This window comes from Babylonia areolata, chromosome 9 (genome assembly GCF_041734735.1).
Source record: "Babylonia areolata isolate BAREFJ2019XMU chromosome 9, ASM4173473v1, whole genome shotgun sequence".
Classification (NCBI taxonomy): Eukaryota; Metazoa; Mollusca; class Gastropoda; order Neogastropoda; family Buccinidae; genus Babylonia; species Babylonia areolata.
The window spans coordinates 1,880,590-1,900,044 of NC_134884.1; the positions used below are offsets into that span (position 1 = coordinate 1,880,590).

The 19,455-nt window shown below is 48.4% G+C and overlaps 1 protein-coding gene across 4 annotated transcripts in view; it reads left to right on the forward strand.

The window, feature by feature from the left end:
* Positions 1 to 19,455, forward strand: part of LOC143285989 (WD repeat-containing protein 7-like) — a 69,248-nt gene that overhangs the window by 32,177 nt on the left and 17,616 nt on the right. For all 4 annotated transcript variants that reach the window (XM_076593460.1, XM_076593461.1, XM_076593462.1 and 1 more), the window contains 10 exons: positions 4,731 to 4,821; positions 7,888 to 8,145; positions 9,339 to 9,498; positions 9,961 to 10,178; positions 11,651 to 11,846; positions 12,445 to 12,557; positions 14,138 to 14,342; positions 14,936 to 15,070; positions 16,568 to 16,936; positions 18,511 to 18,730. In XM_076593460.1, coding sequence (XP_076449575.1) covers positions 4,731 to 4,821; positions 7,888 to 8,145; positions 9,339 to 9,498; positions 9,961 to 10,178; positions 11,651 to 11,846; positions 12,445 to 12,557; positions 14,138 to 14,342; positions 14,936 to 15,070; positions 16,568 to 16,936; positions 18,511 to 18,730 — 1,965 coding nt within the window. The remainder of the gene's footprint in view (positions 1 to 4,730; positions 4,822 to 7,887; positions 8,146 to 9,338; positions 9,499 to 9,960; positions 10,179 to 11,650; positions 11,847 to 12,444; positions 12,558 to 14,137; positions 14,343 to 14,935; positions 15,071 to 16,567; positions 16,937 to 18,510; positions 18,731 to 19,455) is intronic.

Here is a 19,455-nt window from a genome sequence, read left to right on the forward strand (position 1 = left end):
GTCTGCTGACAGCTGAGTGCCATTGATTGTTTCTGGTGAGTGATGAGTGTGTCTGCTGACAGCTGAGTGCCATTGATTGTTTCTGGTGAGTGATCGGTGTGTCTGCTGACAGCTGAGTGCCATTGATTGTTTCTGGTGAGTGATGAGTGTGTCTGCTTACAGCTGAGTGCCATTGAATCTCCCTTGTGTCAGTCCTGTCTTCAGGCCATCCTACAGAACAAAGCGTCTCGTTGACGCTACAAGTCCCTCCGTCACCCAGTTCCTAACCCACCGATTCTGTCGTTACCCGTGACGCTAGTTAGTGGGAAAACTCCGTTCTGGATTCATCTGAACTTTTTTTTTCTATTTGTTGAATGTTCAGTGGACTTAAACACTAGTTTTTCTCAGTCGACTGTGTGTGTGTGTGTGTGTGTGTGTGTGTGTGTGCTGTGAAATGAATGAAGGAGGAATGTGGCAGAATGGTAAAGATGCTGATCTGCCAACACAGAGTCCATGAAGGTTTGGGTTCCGTTCCAGCCCTCGCGCTTTCTCTCAAGTTTGACTGGAAAATCAAACTGAGCATTTAGTCATTTGGATGAGATATAAGACATTTTTTTTTTGTTTTTGTTTTTTTGTAAAAACGGTCATGAGTGCAGCACACACTTCACTCACTAAAAAAAGAACTCATAGCAACAAAAGTAGTGACCTCTGGCAAAATTCTATAGGAGAAATCCACTCTGATAGGTACACAAATATATATATAGGGAGAGAGAGAGAGAGAGAGAGAGAGAGAGAAAAGAACTTAATGAAGAAGTCTGAATATAGAGTGATGACTGACATCCTGACCTGTACGCTCTGATCTATCTCAGTGAGGTGATAGCCCTTCACTGACATCCTGACCTGTAAGCTCTGTCCTATCTCAGTGAGGTGACAGCCTTTCACTGACATCCTGACCTGTAAGCTCTGACCTATGTCAGTGAGGTGACAGCCCTTCACTGACATCCTGACCTGTACGCTCTGTCCTATCTCAGTGAGGTGACAGCCCTTCACTGACATCCTGACCTGTAAGCTGTGTCTGATCTCAGTGAGGTGACAGCCCTTCACTGACATCCTGACCTGTAAGCTGTGTCTGATCTCAGTGAGGTGACAGCCCTTCACTGACATCCTGACCTGTAAGCTGTGTCTGATCTCAGTGAGGTGACAGCCCTTCACTAACATCCTGACCTGTAAGCTCTGTACTATCTCAGTGAGGTGACAGCCCTTCACTGACATCCTGACCTGTAAGCTGTGTCTGATCTCAGTGAGGTGACAGCCCTTCACTGACATCCTGACCTGTAAGCTCTGTCTTGCCTCAGTGAAGTGACAGCCCTTCACTGACATCCTGACCTGTAAGCTGTGTCTGATCTCAGTGAGGTGACAGCCCTTCACTGACATCCTGACCTGTAAGCTGTGTCTGATCTCAGTGAGGTGACAGCCCTTCACTGACATCCTGACCTGTAAGCTCTGTCTTGCCTCAGTGAAGTGACAGCCCTTCACTGACATCCTGACCTGTAAGCTCTGTCTGATCTCAGTGAGGTGACAGCCCTTCATTGACATCCTGACCTGTAAGCTCTGTCTGATCTCAGTGAGGTGACAGCCCTTCATTGACATCCTGACCTGTAAGCTCTGTCTGATCTCAGTGAGGTGACAGCCCTTCACTGATTAGCAAGTTTGTCAGCAGCAGTGAGGGGTGTTAACTCACTCAGTACGGCCAGTCCTCTCTTCTCCTCTACACAGACCCCTCGGATGTCCAGTGGGTGTCTGAATGACCCAACCTTTAGCTTTCGTCACCAGAATTGTGGTATTCTTTGTCAACATTCATCTCTTCAGTATAAGAGCCTTCAGCTTGCAATATTTTGATGGTGGTAATTAGGGTGAAACGCTGTTAACGTCGTCTCTTTCGCCGTTCGTATGGAGAGAGTTAATACCTTTTATTTAATGCCTGTGGCAGGGTATCTGGCCTAACTGAATGTTGTTGTTTTCTTTTGGACGTGTTTGTCTTTTGTGTCATCAGTGTTAACTCATTATTTGCCCATTTACTTTGTTGCCCGTTTGTTTGGGTGATATTTGTTTGTCTTTTGTATCATCAGTAGTGTTTTGTTATTTGCCTGTTTATTTTCGTGCCCAATTATTTCGTTGATGTATATTGGGTTCATGCACAGTATGTGATGAGGCATTAATCTTAAGAAACTAATTCTCTCTCTCTCTCTCTCTCTCTCTCTCTCTCTCTCTCTCATTCTCTGTCACTGTTTCTCTATCTCTTCTCAAATATACACATACATGTATGCACACACGTACCATGCACAAATGTATAGATACATGTATGCATACACATACCATGCACAAATGTATACATGCATGCATGCACATGTACAACATGCGTAGGCTGTTGTGCAAGAGGTCAGAAGCTGGAAATGGATGCATTTGTTAGGGCTGTTTAAGATTTAAGATGGTTTGGGCAAACATGAATATGCATGAGCACTATTTGTGTATATGTATGAGCCATATTTATGGTGGTTTGTGCAGAAAGGGATGTGTATGGATTAATGTTAGTTGTTTATTGTGGTTTGAGCATATATATGGATCTATATATATACATGAGCACCATTGATAGTGGTTCATGAAGAAGTAGATGAGTGTGTATGAGCGCTGTTTATGATGGGTCACAAATAAGGCTGACAACAGAAGCAGAGGCAGGCTACTAGAAACTTTCTGTCTGTCTGTCTGTTGGTTTGTTTCTGTCCGTCTGTCTGTTCCCACTGTTGCTGTCTTTCCTTTTGTCTCTTGTGTTTGTTTCTGTTTCTCTGTCTCACTTTTTTTTTTACTGTTGTGTCTGTGTTGTGCTTCCTTCCCTGAAGTTCCGTGTGCATGCTAATTGTGGTGAGTGTGTCACACTTTTTCTCTGTCGAGTTGTGCTGTGTTTGGTGAATGTGGTGAGTGTGCCTCATTTCGTGTTGTTCCGTGTGTGCTGATAGCGGTGAGTGTGTGACGCCTTTCTCCGTTAAACTGTGCTCTTTTTGCTAATTGTAGTGTGTTGTTCCTTTGAGGAAGTATCAGTGTAGATAGCGATACACCCCCCGCCACCCTTCCGTCTGCTAGCTTGGTTCTAGAAATGTCCTTTTCTCTTGCTCTGTCCCGCATTATTTCATCAAGCTTTGCAGTGTGTGTGCCGGTTGTTGTGACAGTACAGTACATTCCCAGAAAGCGATGTTGCCCAGTGTGTTCCTATCCACTGTGTCTAGGGCCCAGCACAGGAAGGCAGTGACATCGCTTCCTGGGAAACTGATGCCCTCTGGCTGGAGGATGCTGTGCTCTAGTGGCATAAAGACGTTTGAAAACAAGAGAACACTGGCCATTAAAGAGAAGCGTGAGCGAAGGAAGCAGGGCTCAACTTCTGGAGACGTTTTCCATTGCAACACCTGTGGGAAGTGCTGTGCATCCAGAATTGGCCTCTTGTCCCATATGAGGACACACACTGACAGATAAGCCTGCCTGCCTGCTCATCCGTCGGACCGACGGGAGACTCCATCAGTACCTTCCTCTTCATTGTGTCACACTGTGCTGTGATGTGATGGTTGTCCTATATTCCTGCATCAAGCAGTGTTGGACAGTTGTCTTCAGGACGGTGCTGTGTCCTGGGGAAAGGTGTTTTACTCTGCTTTTCCTCACTCCATCCAGGTGTGACTGGTCACCTGAAGATTAAAACAGTGGAAGGAGAAGACTGGGCCCTGCCTTCCTGTGCCCAGCCCTGGACATAGTGGATATGAATTCACTGTCTTCCTGTGCCCAGCCCTAGACACAGTGGACATGAATTCACTGCCTTCCTGTGCTCAACCCCAGACACAGTGGATATGAATTCACTGCCTTCCTGTGCCCAGCCCCAGACACAGTGGATATGAATTCACTGCCTTCCTGTGCCCAGCCCTAGACACAGTGGACATGAATTCACTGCCTTCCTGTGCTGAGCCCTAGACACAGTGGACATGAATTCACTGCCTTCCTGTGCTGGGCCCTAGACACAGTGGGTAAGAATTCACTGCCTTCCTGTGCCGAGCCCTAGACACAGTGGACATGAATTCACTGTCTTCCTGTGCTGAGCCCTAGACACAGTGGACATGAATTCACTGCCTTCCTGTGCTGAGCCCTAGACACAGTGGGTATGAATTCACTGCCTTCCTGTGCTGAGCCCTAGACACAGTGGACATGAATTCACTGCCTTCCTGTGCCCAGCCCTAGACACAGTGGACATGAATTCACTGCCTTCCTGTGCCCAGCCCTAGACACAGTGGACATGAATTCACTGCATTCCTGTGCTGGGCCCTAGACACAGTATGAATTCACTGCCTTCCTGTGCTGGGCCCTAGACACAGTGGATATGAATTCACTGCCTTCCTGTGCTGGGCCCTAGACACAGTGAGTATGAATTCACTGCCTTCCTGTGCTGGGCCCTAGACACAGTGGATATGAATTCACTGTCCTGTGATGGCTGTAAAACGCTGTGGGACATTTAAACTTAAGGTTTAATTGTCTTAGAGGTGTGTGTGTGTGTGTGTGTGTCCTACAATCCTTTATCAAGTGGTGTGTGTGTGTGTGTGTGTGTGTGTGTGTGTATTTCTGTGTGCATGCGCGTGTGTATGTGTGTGTGTGCGTGTGTGTATTTCTGTGTGCGCGCGTGTGTGTGTGTGTGCGTGTGTGTGTGTGTGTGCGTGCAGCACCAACCCAGACAGTGGGGAGTACCACCGCAGCCACCACCACCACGCCACCGTCCACGCTTACTACGTCCTGGACCTCTACAACTCCCACGTGGGTTAACCCCCCACCCCCTCCACCCCCCCCACACCCCTCCCCTGCCCTGTCGCCATGGTTACTGTCTGTCAGGATGGGATGGAAGAGGGGAGTTGGGTGACGGGGGTGGGGGTGGTGGTGGATGAATGTGCAAACAGAGGAGGAATCCTTTGTGTTTGCATTCACCGCCGGCTTGTGTTTTATTGTGTCTGTGTAGGAGGAAGTGGGGGGAGTGTGGGGGAAGGGGGTGGAGTGGGGGATGTGAAGGGAATGTTTGCTTTTTTTTCTTTTTTTTTTCAGGTGTCCAGATAGTTCAGTGTGTGTGTGTGTGTGTGATCAGGCTCAGCAGTTTCAGTTTCTCAAGGAGGCGTCACTGCGTTTGGATAAATCAGTGTACAAACTCAACTCCACATCTGCTAGGCAGATGCCTGACAGCAGCCTGTCCCAACACGCGGAGTCAGGCCTTGAGTGCATGCATATTTTGTGCACCTTTCAGAGTGGATTTCTTCTAGTTCTAGGTTCTGTTTCAGTGCACCAAGTGGATGCAGCACACGGGACCTCGGTTTATCGTCTCATCCAAATGACCAGACGCTCAGTTTGAGTTTCCAGTCAAACTTGGGTGAAAGGGAGAGAGCGGGATTTGAACCCAGCCCCTCACGGACTCTCTGTACTGGCAGATGAGCGTCTTAACCATTCTGCCACCTTCCTCAGGATAATAATAATGGATACTGATATAGCACACTATCCAGAAATCTGCTCTAGGTGCTTTACAAAAACGCTTTTGTTAACATAAAACATTTCATCAGTGTTACATACGCACACCAAAATGTGACTACACACACACACACACACACACACTGCATACATACATGTGTATGTAACAGCTACCCTAACACATACGCACACATAGGCAGGCACAAACTTACATAAACACACGCACACACAATACACATTCATATACATGCATGTAGTTATGTACACATACATATGTATACACACATAGTCAAGCACAGCTAACACAAAGGAAGTGGACCTGCCACAATTGAACTTATTGCTGAGGGAAAAGGTGAGTTTTGAGACGAGATTTAAAAGATGCGAGGGAATCAGAATGACGGAGGTTATCAGGGAGCTTGTTCCATGTCTTTGAGAAGGGACAGGGATGTGGGAAGAAGATGTGTCAACAATGTTTTTGAAACATTGCGCAACTGTTCGCACTGCCTGATGCAAACACAGTAACGAAAGAAATAGCCACTTGGTGACCTGATCAATAGTTCCCTGTGGACCGCCGACGCTGGGTCCGTGACAGACGAAGCCAGGTGTGGCCACATATGGGGGGCTCGTAGTGCCACTTGAATGGTGCAGATGACGGGCGCAGTATCTGAGCGGTTAAAGCGTTGGACTTTCAGTCTGAGGGTCATGGGTTCGAACCTCCGTCACGGTGCCTCCTGGTGGGTAAAGGATGGAGATTTTTCCGATCTCCCAGGTCAGCATATGTGCAGTGCCTGTACCCCCTTTGTGTGTATACGCAAAGCAGAAGATCCAATACGCACGTTAAAGATCCTGTAATCCATGTCAGCATCTGGCGGATTGTGGAAACAAGAACATACCCAGCATGCACACCCCTGAAAGCGGAGATTGGCTGCCTACATGGCGGGGTAGAAACAGTCATATACATAAAAGCCCACTCGTGTACATACAAGAGAACATGGGAGGTGCAGCCCATAAACACTGAAGAGGAAGAAGAAGAAGTGGTGCAGATGATGGTGCAGATCACTGTTGTCTCCCCATCTGCTCCCCAGAGCTTTAAATGATGTCAGAACTTAGATCTCTGTTGTCTCCCCATCTGCTCCCCAGAGCTTTAAATGATGTCAGAATTCAGATCACTGTTGTCTCCCCATCTGCTCTCTCCAGAGCTTTAAATGATGTCAGAACTTAGATCTCTGTTGTCTCCCCATCTGCTCCCCAGAGCTTTAAATGATGTCAGAATTCAGATCTCTGTTGTCTCCCCATCTGCTCCCCAGAGCTTTAAATGATGTCAGAACTTAGATCTCTGTTGTCTCCCCATCTGCTCTCCACAGAGCTTTAAATGATGTCAGAATTCAGATCTCTGTTGTCTCCCCATCTGCTCTCTACAGAGCTTTAAATGATGTCAGAATTCAGATCTCTGTTGTCTCCCCATCTGCTCCCCAGAGCTTTAAATGATGTCAGAATTCAGATCTCTGTTGTCTCCCCATCTGCTCCCCAGAGCTTTAAATGATGTCAGAACTTAGATCTCTGTTGTCTCCCCATCTGCTCTCCACAGAGCTTTAAATGATGTCAGAACTTAGATCTCTGTTGTCTCCCCATCTGCTCCACAGAGTTTTAAATGATGCCAGAATTCAGATCACTGTTGTCTCCCCATCTGCTTCACAGAGCTTTAAATGATGTCAGAACTTAGATCTCTGTTGTCTCCCCATCTGCTCTCCACAGAGCTTTAAATGATGTCAGAATTCAGATCTCTGTTGTCTCCCCATCTGCTCCCCAGAGTTTTAAATGATGTCAGAATTCAGATCACTGTTGTCTCCCCATCTGCTCTCCACAGAGCTTTAAATGATGTCAGAATTCAGATCTCTGTTGTCTCCCCATCTGCTCTCCACAGAGCTTTAAATGATGTCAGAATTCAGATCTCTGTTGTCTCCCCATCTGCTTCACAGAGCTTTAAATGATGTCAGAATTCAGATCTCTGTTGTCTCCCCATCTACTCTCCACAGAGCTTTAAATGATGTCAGAATTCAGATCTCTGTTGTCTCTCCATCTGCTCCCTAGAGTTTTAAATGATGTCAGAATTCAGATCTCTGTTGTCTCCCCATCTGCTCTCCACAGAGCTTTAAATGATGTCAGAATTCAGATCTCTGTTGTCTCTCCATCTGCTCCACAGAGCTTTAAATGATGTCAGAATTCAGATCTCTGTTGTCTCCCCATCTGCTCCACAGAGCTTTAAATGATGTCAGAATTCAGATCTCTGTTATCTCCCCATCTGCTCTCCACAGAGCTTTAAATGATGTCAGAATTCAGATCTCTATTGTCTCCCCATCTCTTCCCCAGAGCCCGGCCTGCTACCCGGCCTTGACCTTCGTGCCCAGCAAGAGGGGTGAGCGGAGGAGTGGGGGGCTGTTGCTGAGGGGGGACGCAGAGGGGAGGGTGGTGGTGTGGCAGGTGCCGGAGGTATCCGAGCGCCAGATGACGCTGGTTCGCCAGGAGAGCTTCGACCGCCTGCCCGCCCTCACCCCGAAGCTGTGCACTACCCTACAGGACCTGTGGAACACCCACATCGGGCAGTCACCTGGGCTGTTACATGGACTGGTCAGTGTGTGTGTGTGTGTGTGTTGTGTGTGTGTGTGGTGTGTTTGTGTATGGTGTGTGTGTGTGTGTTGTGTATGGTGTGTGTGTGTTGTGTGTGTGTGTGGTGTGTATGTGTGTGTGTATGGTGTGTGTGTTGTGTGTGTGTGTGGTGTGTATGTGTGTGTGTATGGTGTGTGTGTTGTGTGTGTGTTGTGTGTGTGTGTGGTGTGTATGTGTGTGTGTATGGTGTGTGTGTTGTGTGTGTGTGTGGTGTGTATGTGTGTGTGTATGGTGTGTGTGTTGTGTGTGTGTGTGGTGTGTATGTGTGTGTGTATGGTGTGTGTGTGTGTGTACTACCCTACAGGACCTGTGGAACACCCACATCGGGCAGTCACCTGGGCTGTTACATGGACTGGTCAGTGTGTGTGTGTGTTGTGTGTTGTGTGTCTGAGTTGTGTATGGTGTGTGTGTGTGTGTGTGTATGGTGTGTGCGTGTGTGTTGTGTATGGTGTGTGTGTTGTGTGTGTGTGTGGTGTGTATGTGTGTTGTGTATGGTGTGTGTGTTGTGTGTGTGTGTGGTGTGTATGTGTGTGTGTATGGTGTGTGTGTGTGCACTACCCTACAGGACCTGTGGAACACCCACATCGGGCAGTCACCTGGGCTGTTACATGGACTGGTCAGTGTGTGTGTGTTGTGTGTTGTGTGTCTGAGTTGTGTATGGTGTGTGTGTGTGTGTGTGTGTGTATGGTGTGTGTGTATGTACCATGCTACAGGACCTATGGAACACCAACATCAGGCAGTCACCTGGGCTGTTAATGGACTGGTCAGTGTGTGTATGTGTGTGTTTGTGTGTGTGTGTGTGTGTGAGTGTGTGTGTTTGTGTTGTTTGTGTGTGTGTGTGTGTGTGTTGTGTGTGTGTGTGTTTGTGTTGTTTGTGTTGTTTGTGTGTGTGTATGTTCTTCGTCTTCTTCATCATGATCATCACCTTGTGTGCCATTGCAGTGTGAGGAGGAGGGGGAGGGGGGTGTGAAGGTGACGGCCACCATCTACATCATTATCATTGATTATCATCATCATTACTGTTGTTATAACCCTGTGTGTTGCACAGTGTGAGGAGGAGGGGGAGGGGGGTGTCAAGGTGACGGCCACCATCTACATCATTATCATTGATTATCATCATCATTACTGTTGTTATAACCCTGTGTGTTGCACAGTGTGAGGAGGAGGGGGAGGGGGGTGTCAAGGTGACGGCCACCATCTACATCCCCTCGCAGGGTCGTGTGGTGTGTGGGCGGGAGAACGGCACCATCGTCATCGTGCCCGCCGTCACCTGTGTCATCAAACAGCTCACCGGACACACCCCCCACAACCAGGGTACGCATGTACACCCGCATGCGCATGTATGCATGCTCGCATCATGTGTGTGTGCACACCCCCAGACACACTCACACGCTTGCATGCATGCTAACACACACGCACGCTCAACACACATATGTGCACTCACACACACACACACACACACACTTTCTTAACTCTGCGTGTGCTTGTGTATATCATGTCTTTCAACTCAACTGTTTTTGTAAAATGTTGCCCTGTTAAAAGTGAATGAAAATATTTTAGAAAAAGTAGTAGTAGTAATAGTATTCGTAGTAGAAGAAGCAGCAGTAGTAGTAGTAGTAGCAGTACCAGCAACAGTTTGATTTGCCTGTGATGATGCGCACACAGAAACGGCAGTGAAGAAGCTGTAGAACTATATTAGTGAAAAAGCTGTCGTGCTTTATCAGAAGTAGTCGTAGTATGATGATGATGATGGTTTTCCCGTGATGACGCACACAGAGATGGCGGTGAAGAAGCTGTCGGGTCACGACGGTCGGGTGACGTGCCTGCTGTACCCGTTCAGCGAGTGTACCCGCTATGAGCCTCACCACCTGTTGTCCGGGGGCCTGGACTTCTCCGTCATCCTGTGGGACATCAACTCCGGCTCTCGCATCCACACCTTCACCGTGCATGGCGGCATGCTGGAACAGCTGATCGTGCCCCCTGCCAACTGCAATGTTAGTTTGTGTGTGTGTGTGTGGAGGTGGTGTGTGTGTGAGAGAGAGGGGGAAGAGGAAGGAAGGAAGAAAGGAAAGAGAGAGAGTACACCTTCACCGTGCATGGCGGCATGCTGGAACAGGTCATTGTGCCCAAATCCAACTGCAGTGTTAGTTTGTGTGTGGGAGGAGGGGGTGCGTGAGGGTGTGGAGGTGGTGTGTGTGTGTGAGAGAGAGAGAGGGAGAAGAGGAAGGAAGGAAGGAAGGAAAGAGAGAGAGTACACCTTCACCGTGCATGGCGGCATGCTCGAACAGCTGATCGTGCCCCCTGCCAACTGCAATGTTAGTTTGTGTATGTGTGAGTGTGGAGGTGGTGTGTGCGTGAAAGAGAGGGGGAAGAGGAAGGAAGGAAGGAAAGAGAGAGCACACCTTCATCGTGCAACTGCAATGTTGGTATAAAAAAATTAAAGAAAAAAAAATCCCTACAATATTAGTTTGTATGTGTGTGGTGTGTTTGGGTGGGAGTAGGGTGGGTGTGTCGCAGTGTGTGGGTGTGGGTGTGACAGGGTGTGTGTGTGGGGGGGGGGAGGGTATGTGTGGGTGTATGTGTATTTGGAGGGGAGTGGGGGTGAATGTGTATGTGGGGGGGGGGGGGGGGGTACGTGGGTGAAGGTGTGGGTGTGTGGGACCTGGGGTAACAGGCAATGTGGTTTAGTGTGTGTGTGTGTGTGGGCATGTGCATGTATGTGTGTGTGTGCATTTGTGTATGCGTGTGTGTGTGTGCGCGTGTTTGCGTGTGCATTTGTGCGTGTGCACGCGTGTGTGCATGGGTATGGCCATGAGAGAGAGGGAGAGGAGGAAGGAGATAGAGACAGCACACATTGGTCTCATCCACACCTTCACTGTACGTGGCGCCATGCTTGAACAACTCATCATGTCCCCTGCCAACTGCAGTGTTCATGCTTTGTGGGGGCAGGGGGCTGGGGGAGGGGGCTGGGGGGTCTTGGTGGGAGATACCAGAGGTAGGTAGATAGATAGATCGATATGTGTATATACTAGATAGATAGATAGATAGGTAGGTAGATGCATACATGCATGCATGAATATATGATATATATATATAGAGAGAGAGAGAGAGAGAGAGAGATACATACATACATACATACAGACATGCATACATACATATATAATTACATTGATACATAGTTATTTTAAGTAAGTAATATTGTTGGCAGACTGGGGATACACATATTCAAACACACGCATGTTTTAAGATAGTACATGCTTGTGCATGGATTTGTCAGAAGGCAGTGACACCTGGAGAAACTGTAAACTGGAAAAAAAAAACAAGAACAGTTTCAGTTTCAGTTTCAGTAGCTCAAGGAGGCGTCACTGCGTTCGGACAAATCCATATACGCTACACCACATCTGCCAAGCAAAGAACAACAAACAACAACCAAAACTGTTGCACTGCGTTCTGTCCTGCGGAACAGCCGCGCATCCTGTCGTCGGTGTGCTCGGTGGCCAGCGACCACTCGGTGGCGCTGCTGAGCCTGAAGGAACGAAAGTGCGTGATGCTGGCCAGCCGTCACCTCTTCCCCGTCAAGGTCATCCGCTGGCGCCCCCTGGACGACTTCATGGTGGTCAGCTGCACCGACGGCACTGTCTACGTCTGGCAGATGGAGACTGGTCAGTGGTGGGGATGGGTTGTTGTGTGTGTCTGTGTGTGTGTGTGTGCCTCCTGTCAGTAATACAAAAATGGCAGAGGAAGCTGTGGTTGTGTTTTTCATCTGTGAGACTGAGGACGAAGCTTGCAGTGGCTTCAATAAGAATGTTGTTGACAGATAAATGTGACTAGATTTCGGTTGTGGATATTTTGTATTTTTGTTATATTTTATTTTCATGCTGCTCTGTTTATTGCATGCATGTGGTAATTTCCTGTGGTAAGGTAATTACATTCTAGTAATTTCTGTACGTTCTTTTGACATTTAATTTTTGACTCACTTGTGTAAACATAGGGAGTCTATTTTCTAACCCGGTGTTTGGTTGTCTGTGTGTGTGTCTGTGTGTCCGTGGTAAACTTTAACATTGCGTTCTGCCTCTTGTTAGTGTGATGTGTTTGCTTTCAAACCAGTGCAGCTTGTGCATGAAGAAATTCCCTGCTCTCTTTGAAAGTAAACCGGGGTGCAGCATTTATATGGGTGCGCTCTATAGTGGGGATTTGACTGCAGACGATAACTGTGTGTGTGTGTGTGTGTGTGTGTGTGTGTGTGTGCTGTGGTGGCAGGCTGTCTGGATCGTGTGGTGAACGGCATCACGGCTGAAGAGATCGTCAACAACTGTGATGAGAACGCCTTGCCCAAGGAAACCCTGACCAACCCCTCCCTCACGCTGGCACAGGTAGGTTTGTCGCTCACCTGGCTTAGGTAGGTGTGTCTCTATATGGCACAGGTAGGCTTGTCTCTCACCTGGCACAGGTAGGTGTGTCTCTCACCTGGCACAGGTAGGCTTGTCTCTCACCTGGCTTAGGTAGGTGTGTCTGAACATGGCACAGGTAGGTTTGTCTCTCACCTGGCACAGGTAGGTGTGTCTCTCACCTGGCACAGGTAGGTGTGTCTCTCACCTGGCACAGGTAGGTGTGTCTCTCAGCTGGCACAGGTAGGTGTGTCTCTCACCTGGCACAGGTAGGCTTGTGTCTCACCTGGCACAGGTAGGTGTGTCTCTCACCTGGCACAGGTAGGTGTGTCTCTCACCTGGCACAGGTAGGTGTGTCTCTCAGCTGGCACAGGTAGGTGTGTCTCTCACCTGGCACAGGTAGGCTTGTGTCTCACCTGGCACAGGTAGGTGTGTCTCTCACCTGGCACAGGTAGGCTTGTCTCTCACCTGGCACAGGTAGGTGTGTCTCTCACCTGGCACAGGTAGGTGTGTCTCTTACCTGGCACAGGTAGGCTTGTCTCTCACCTGGCACAGGTAGGTGTGTCTCTCACCTGGCACAGGTAGGTTTGTCTCTCACCTGGCACAGGTAGGTTTGTCTCTCACTTGGCACAGGTAGGTTTGTCTCTCACCTGGCACAGGTAGGTGTGTCTCACCTGGCACAGGTAGGTGTGTCTCTCACCTGGCACAGGTAGGTGTGTCTCTCACCTGGCACAGGTAGGTGTGTCTCTCACCTGGCACAGGTAGGCTTGTCTCTCACCTGGCACAGGTAGGCTTGTGTCTCACCTGGCACAGGTAGGTGTGTCTCTCACCTGGCACAGGTAGGTGTGTCTCTCACCTGGCACAGGTAGGTTTGTCTCTCACCTGGCACAGGTAGGTGTGTCTCTCACCTGGCACAGGTAGGTTTGTCTCTCACCTGGCACAGGTAGGTGTGTCTCTCACCTGGCACAGGTAGGTGTGTCTCTCACCTGGCACAGGTAGGTGTGTCTCTCACCTGGCACAGGTAGGTGTGTCTCTCACCTGGCTTAGGTAGGTGTGTCTCTCACCTGGCACAGGTAGGTGTGTCTCTCACCTGGCACAGGTAGGTGTGTCTCTCACCTGGCACAGGTAGGTGTGTTTCTCACCTGGCAGGTGTGTCTCTCACCTGGCACAGGTAGGTATGTCTCACCTGGCACAGGTAGGCTTGTCTCTCACCTGGCACAGATAGGTGTGTCTCTCACCTGGCACAGGTAGATGTGTCTCTCACCTGGCACAGGAAGGTTTGTTTGTATCTCACCTGGCACGGGTAGGTTTGTGTCTCAGTTGGTACAGGTAGGTTTGTATCTCACCTGGGAAAGTAAGTGTGTCTCTCACTTGACACAGCTAGAGTTGTGTCTCTCACCTATAGGTGACACGCCAGGCCCTCAAAATAAAAGAGAAATGTGTGTTGTGTGAGATGCCAGGCCCTTGAAATAAAAGAAATGTGTGTTGTGTGACACTCCAGGCCCTCAAAATAAAAGAAATGTGTGTTGTGTGAGCAGAGAAATGCATGTTATCTGCCTTGGCAGGCCCTGAAGCGGCGGAACCTGGCCACGTTCCGAAACCTGGCGCAGCAGAAGCTTCAGCAGAGCTCCAGCCAGCAGGTGGCAGCACAGGGCCCCAAGGCCGAGTTCATCAAGCCCTCCGCCTTCCCCCTCCTTATCCAGGGGGTTCGAACCAACACCACCGACCCCGACGCTCACGTCCTCTTCTTCGACACTGAGTCCCTCATTGGTTAGTTCGCCGTTTTGTTTTTGCTATTGTTTGGTTTTGTGTGTTTTGTTGTGTTGGTTTTGTTTTGCTTTGACTCAGTCACCTGATTGGGTGGATTGGAAATTGGTTACGGTGCAGTGCATGTGTGTGGTTTTGTGTGGAAGATGCATGTACATGCGCATGTATGAGTGCAAGTGCATTTTGTGTGTGTGTGTGTGTGTGTGTGTGTGTGTGTGTTTTTGTGTTAGTGTATGTGTGTGTGCGTGTGCTTTTTTTGTATGGTGTATGTGTGTGTGTGTGGTTATAATTATGCTCTTCATGCATGTACATGCATGTGTATGAGTGTAAGTACATTGTGTGTGTGAGTACAGCGTGCATGTATCTCTCTGTTTGTGAATATATTTTGTGTGTGTATGCAGTTTAGTTCAGTTAATGCCTGTACGTGTGTGTGTTTGAGTGTAAATACATTGTGTGTGCGTGTGTGTATGTATGATAGCACATTCTCCGTGACAGAGCATTCTCTGTGTGTATGCGGCGGTTCAGTTCAGTTAGTGCATGTACATGTGTGTGTGTGTAAGTACATTGTGTGAGAGTACATTCTGTGTGTGAAACAGTTCAGCTGTTGTCAGAAGAGTTCTCCCTCCTGTCGCCGGGGGAACTGGAAGCGCGAGGATTGTCGTCGGGCCCGCTGATGGACAGGAAGGGAGGTAATCAGGAGGACGTCAACGAGGCCCAACAAAAACTGGCCGGTAAGAAGACGGCCTGGTGTCGCTCACCCTCATCATTCGCATTGATGCCTTTGACAGTATCAGTATCAGTATCAGCTCATGGAGGCGTCACTGCGTTCGGTCAAATCCATATACGCTACACCACATCTGCCAAGCAGATGCCTGACCAGCGGCGTAACCCAACGCGTTTAGTCAGGCCTTGAGAAAAATAAATAAATAAATAAAAATAATAATAAAAAAGAAAAAAGTTGGGTTTTTTTAATAATTTTTTTTTTAAATAGATAAATAAATACATAAAATAAAATAAATTAATTTAAAAAAACATGCACTAATATTGTGTAACTAAACTGATTACAGAATTGGCAAGTTACACAAACAGATTTTAACTACCTTTCAAATTCATGCCCCACTGACCTCATTCCACCAAGATTCTGCACTCAAAGGATTGACATCAATTCATATTTACCTGTATGTATTTCTGTTGTTGTTTTACGTCATCAGGCATTAAGGTTAACTTTCATTTCTGTTATGAACACACTTATAGTATATCTTGTCCAGTTGTCACAAACACACAAAAAATATTCCACAGGTGGTCACCATAACTGCCAATCTTTTTTTTTTTCTTTGACAGTGGTGATCTTTGGTCAGAGTCCAAGCTCTAAGCGCTTTGCAAACACACATCCATAAATATTGGTATAGCGCCTATTCTGTGTCAGAGTCCAAGCTCCAAGCGCTTTACAAACACACATCCATAAATATTGGTATAGCGCCTATTCTGTGTCAGAGTCCAAGCTCCAAGCGCTTTACAAACACACATCCATAAATATTGGTATAGCGCCTATTCTGTGTCAGAGTCCAAGCTCCAAGCGCTTTACAAACACACATCCATAAATATTGGTATAGCGCCTACTCTGTGTCAGAGTCCAAGCTCCAGGCGCTTTGCAAACACAGATCCATTTATGTTAATGCAGCTCCTATCATTGGTCAGAGACAAAACTCTCAGCACTTTTCTAACATGGAGTCATTGATACTTATACAGCCTCTATCCTCGGTCAGAGACCGAAATCTAATTGATTTACACACACTGAGTCGTCAGTGCTTACATAGTGCCAGTCCTCGGTCAGAGACTAAACTCTAAACTCTTTATGAATTCAGTCATTTGCACAACAGGCTGCCTACCTGCATAAAGCCGACTGACGGTCACCTTTAGGTGCTTATCATTTGTTTCCTGTGTCATTCAGTCAGGTTTTGAGCATGCACACACATGCACAAGCATATTGGAGTGGATTTTACTTCATAATTTTACCGGGGACAATGCCTCGTTGCCTTGGGTTCTTTAACATGCTCTACGTGCATGCTGCACATTGGACCTTTTGTGTGATCTGCTGATAACCCTGTATTTTAATGTGTGTTGTGCTTTGTGATGGATCAGTTAGTGTCTGTTGTGTGTAACGCGTGTTGTGAGATGTGTTGGATCAGCTGACAACCTCATGTACCTTTACCCCCCCTGTGACCCAGGGTTCATCGCCAAGGCGAGGGAGACGGCGGAGAACGTCAGCCAGAAGCTGCAGTCGCGCATGGACCTCCCGGGCAACGCCCACTCCAGCCCCGGCCGCGGGGGAGGGGTCGGAGGTCAGTCGACGGGCGGCGGCGGAGGTTCGACCCACTCCCCGCAGTGCCCCCGCCACCTGTCGCTGAGCAGTACCGCCGGGGCCCAGTCGCTCAGCATGCAGATTGCTCAGCTGTTGATGTCGTGTCTGCATGCCTGGGGTTTGGACCCCGACCTGGACCGTCTGTGTGTCAACAAGCTGGGCCTGCTGAAGCCGCGGTGCCCAGTGTCCTTTGGTCTGCTGTCCTACCAGGGTCACATGTCGCTCATGCTGCCTGGTGAGGAGGCGGGGGGGGTGGGGGTTGGGGGGGGAGTGGGGATGGGGGGGGGAGGGTTGGGGAGGGTGTGCTTGGGGATGCGGGGTGTGTATGGGTGTGTTTGTGTTAGTGTGTGTGTTTGTGTGTGTGTGTATGTATGTGTGTGTGTGTGTATGTGTTTTTTTGTGTGTGTGTATGTGTGTGTGTGCTGTTTGTCCACGCTGTCCCATGTCAGTTGGTATGGTTGGTGTCTTACCAGGAACACATGTCCCTTCTGCTGTCTGGAGAGAGAGAGAGAGTGTGTGTGTGTGTGTGTGTGTGTGTGTGTGTTTATGTGTGTTTGTGTGTGCTTGTGTGTGTGTATGTATGTGTGTGTGTGTATGTATGTGTGTGTTTGTGTGTGTGTGTGTGTGTGTGTCCATGCTGTCCCATGTCAGTTGGTATGGTTGGTGTCTTACCAGGAACACATGTCCCTTCTGCTGTCTGGAGAGAGAGAGAGAGAGAGTGTGTGTGTGTGTGTGTGTGTCCATGCTGTTTCATGTCAGTTGGTATGGTTGGTGTCTTACCAGGAACACATGTCCCTTCTGCTGTCTGGAGAGAGAGAGAGAGTGTGTGTGTGTGTGTGTGTATGTGTGTGTCTGTGTGTGTGTATGTATGTGTGTGTGTGTGTGTGTGTGTGTGTGTGTGTGTGTGTGTGTGTGTGTGTGTGTGTGTCCATGCTGTCCCATGTCAGTTGGTATGGTTGGTGTCTTACCAGGAACACATGTCCCTTATGCTGTCTGGAGAGAGAGAGAGTGAGTGTGTGTGTGTGTTCTTGTGTACTTCAAATACATCTGTTATTGCGCGTCACTTTGAGGTGTTTGAAAAGCTGTGTAAGTGTATTCTTGTTGCTGCTGTAGTTGTCTTTGTTGTTAGTAGTAATAGCAGTAGTAGCAGTATGAAACGCCCCACAAGCAGTCCCACCATGCTGTGTCTTGTTTTACTCAGGTGTTCCCATGTCTGGGTGCGAGCAACGTGTAGTGTGTCTGAGCAGTGTGTAGCGTGTTGACCTTGTCACGGATGGGCGCAATAGCCGAGTGGTTAAAGCGTTGGACTTTCAATCTGAGGGTCCCGGGTGGGTAAAGGGTGGAGATTTTTCCGATCTCCCAGGTCAACATATGTGCAGACCTGCCAGTGCCTGAACCCCCTTCGTGTGTAAACGCATGCAGAAGATCAAATACGCACGTTAAAGATCCTGTAATCCATGTCAGCGTTCGGTGGGTTATGGAAACAAGAACATACCCAACATGCACACCCCCGAAAACGGAGTATGGCTGCCTACATGGAGGGGTAAAAACGGTCATACGCGTAAAAGCCCACTCGTATGCATACGAGTGAACGCAGAAGAAGAAGAAGGTGGGTTATGGAAACAAAAACATACCCAGCATGCACACCCCCAAAAACGAAGCCTGGCTGCCTACATGGCGGGGTAAAAACGGTCATGCACGTAAAAGCCCACTCGTGTACATGCGAGTGTACATGGGAGTTGCAGCCCACGAAAGCAGAAGAAGAAGAAGAAGAAGAAGACCTTGTTACGGCGGTGTTGTGTGATACAGGCTGGCAGGCAGGCATGCACCACACCCTGACAGTGGCGGGCAACCCCTCGCCGCAGCCCACCCCGGGTGGGGCTGCCATCCCACAGAACGGGGACGTGGGTGTGGGTGTGGGCGTGGGGGCAGGTCCACAGAGGACGGGGAAGGAAGGGTCACGGCTCCCCAAAGCCACACTGCTGGCACAGCGCACGGGGAGCGTCCCCTTTGACAGCGACGCTCACAAGTGAGTAGTGTCCCTTTGATGATGTCGTTAATGAGTAGTGTCCCTTTGACCACGTTGTTTGATGTCGTTAATGAGTAGTGTCCCTTTGATGATGTCGTTTGATGTCGTTAATGAGTAGTGTCCCTTTGATGATGTCGTTTGATGTCGTTAATGAGTAGTGTCCCTTTGATGATGCCGTTTGATGTCGTTAATGAGTAGTGTCTCTTTGATGATGTCGTTTGATGTCGTTAATGAGTAGTGTCCCTTTGATGATGCCGTTTGATGTCATTAATGAATTGTGTTCCTTTGATGATGTTGTTTGATGTCGTTAATGAGTAGTGTCCCTTTGACAACGTTATTTTTGAGTGGTGTGCCCATTGATGACGTCGCTTACAAGTGAGTAGTGTCCCTTTGATGATGTTGTTTGATGTCGTTAATGAGTAGTGTCCCTTTGACGACGTTGTTTTTGAGTGGTGTGCCCATTGATGATGTCGCTCACAAGTGAGTAGTGTCCCTTTAATGATGATTTTGGTTACATGTGAGTAGTGTCCCTTTGATGACGTCGCTCATTTGTGAGTAGTGTTATGATGATGCCACTCACAAGTGAGTAGTGTCCGTTTGATGATGTCGCTCACAAGTGAATGTCGCTCACAAGTGAATAGTGTCCGTTTGATGATGCCACTCACAAGTGAATGCCGCTCACAAGTGAATAGTGTCCGTTTGATGATGCCGCTCACAAGTGAATG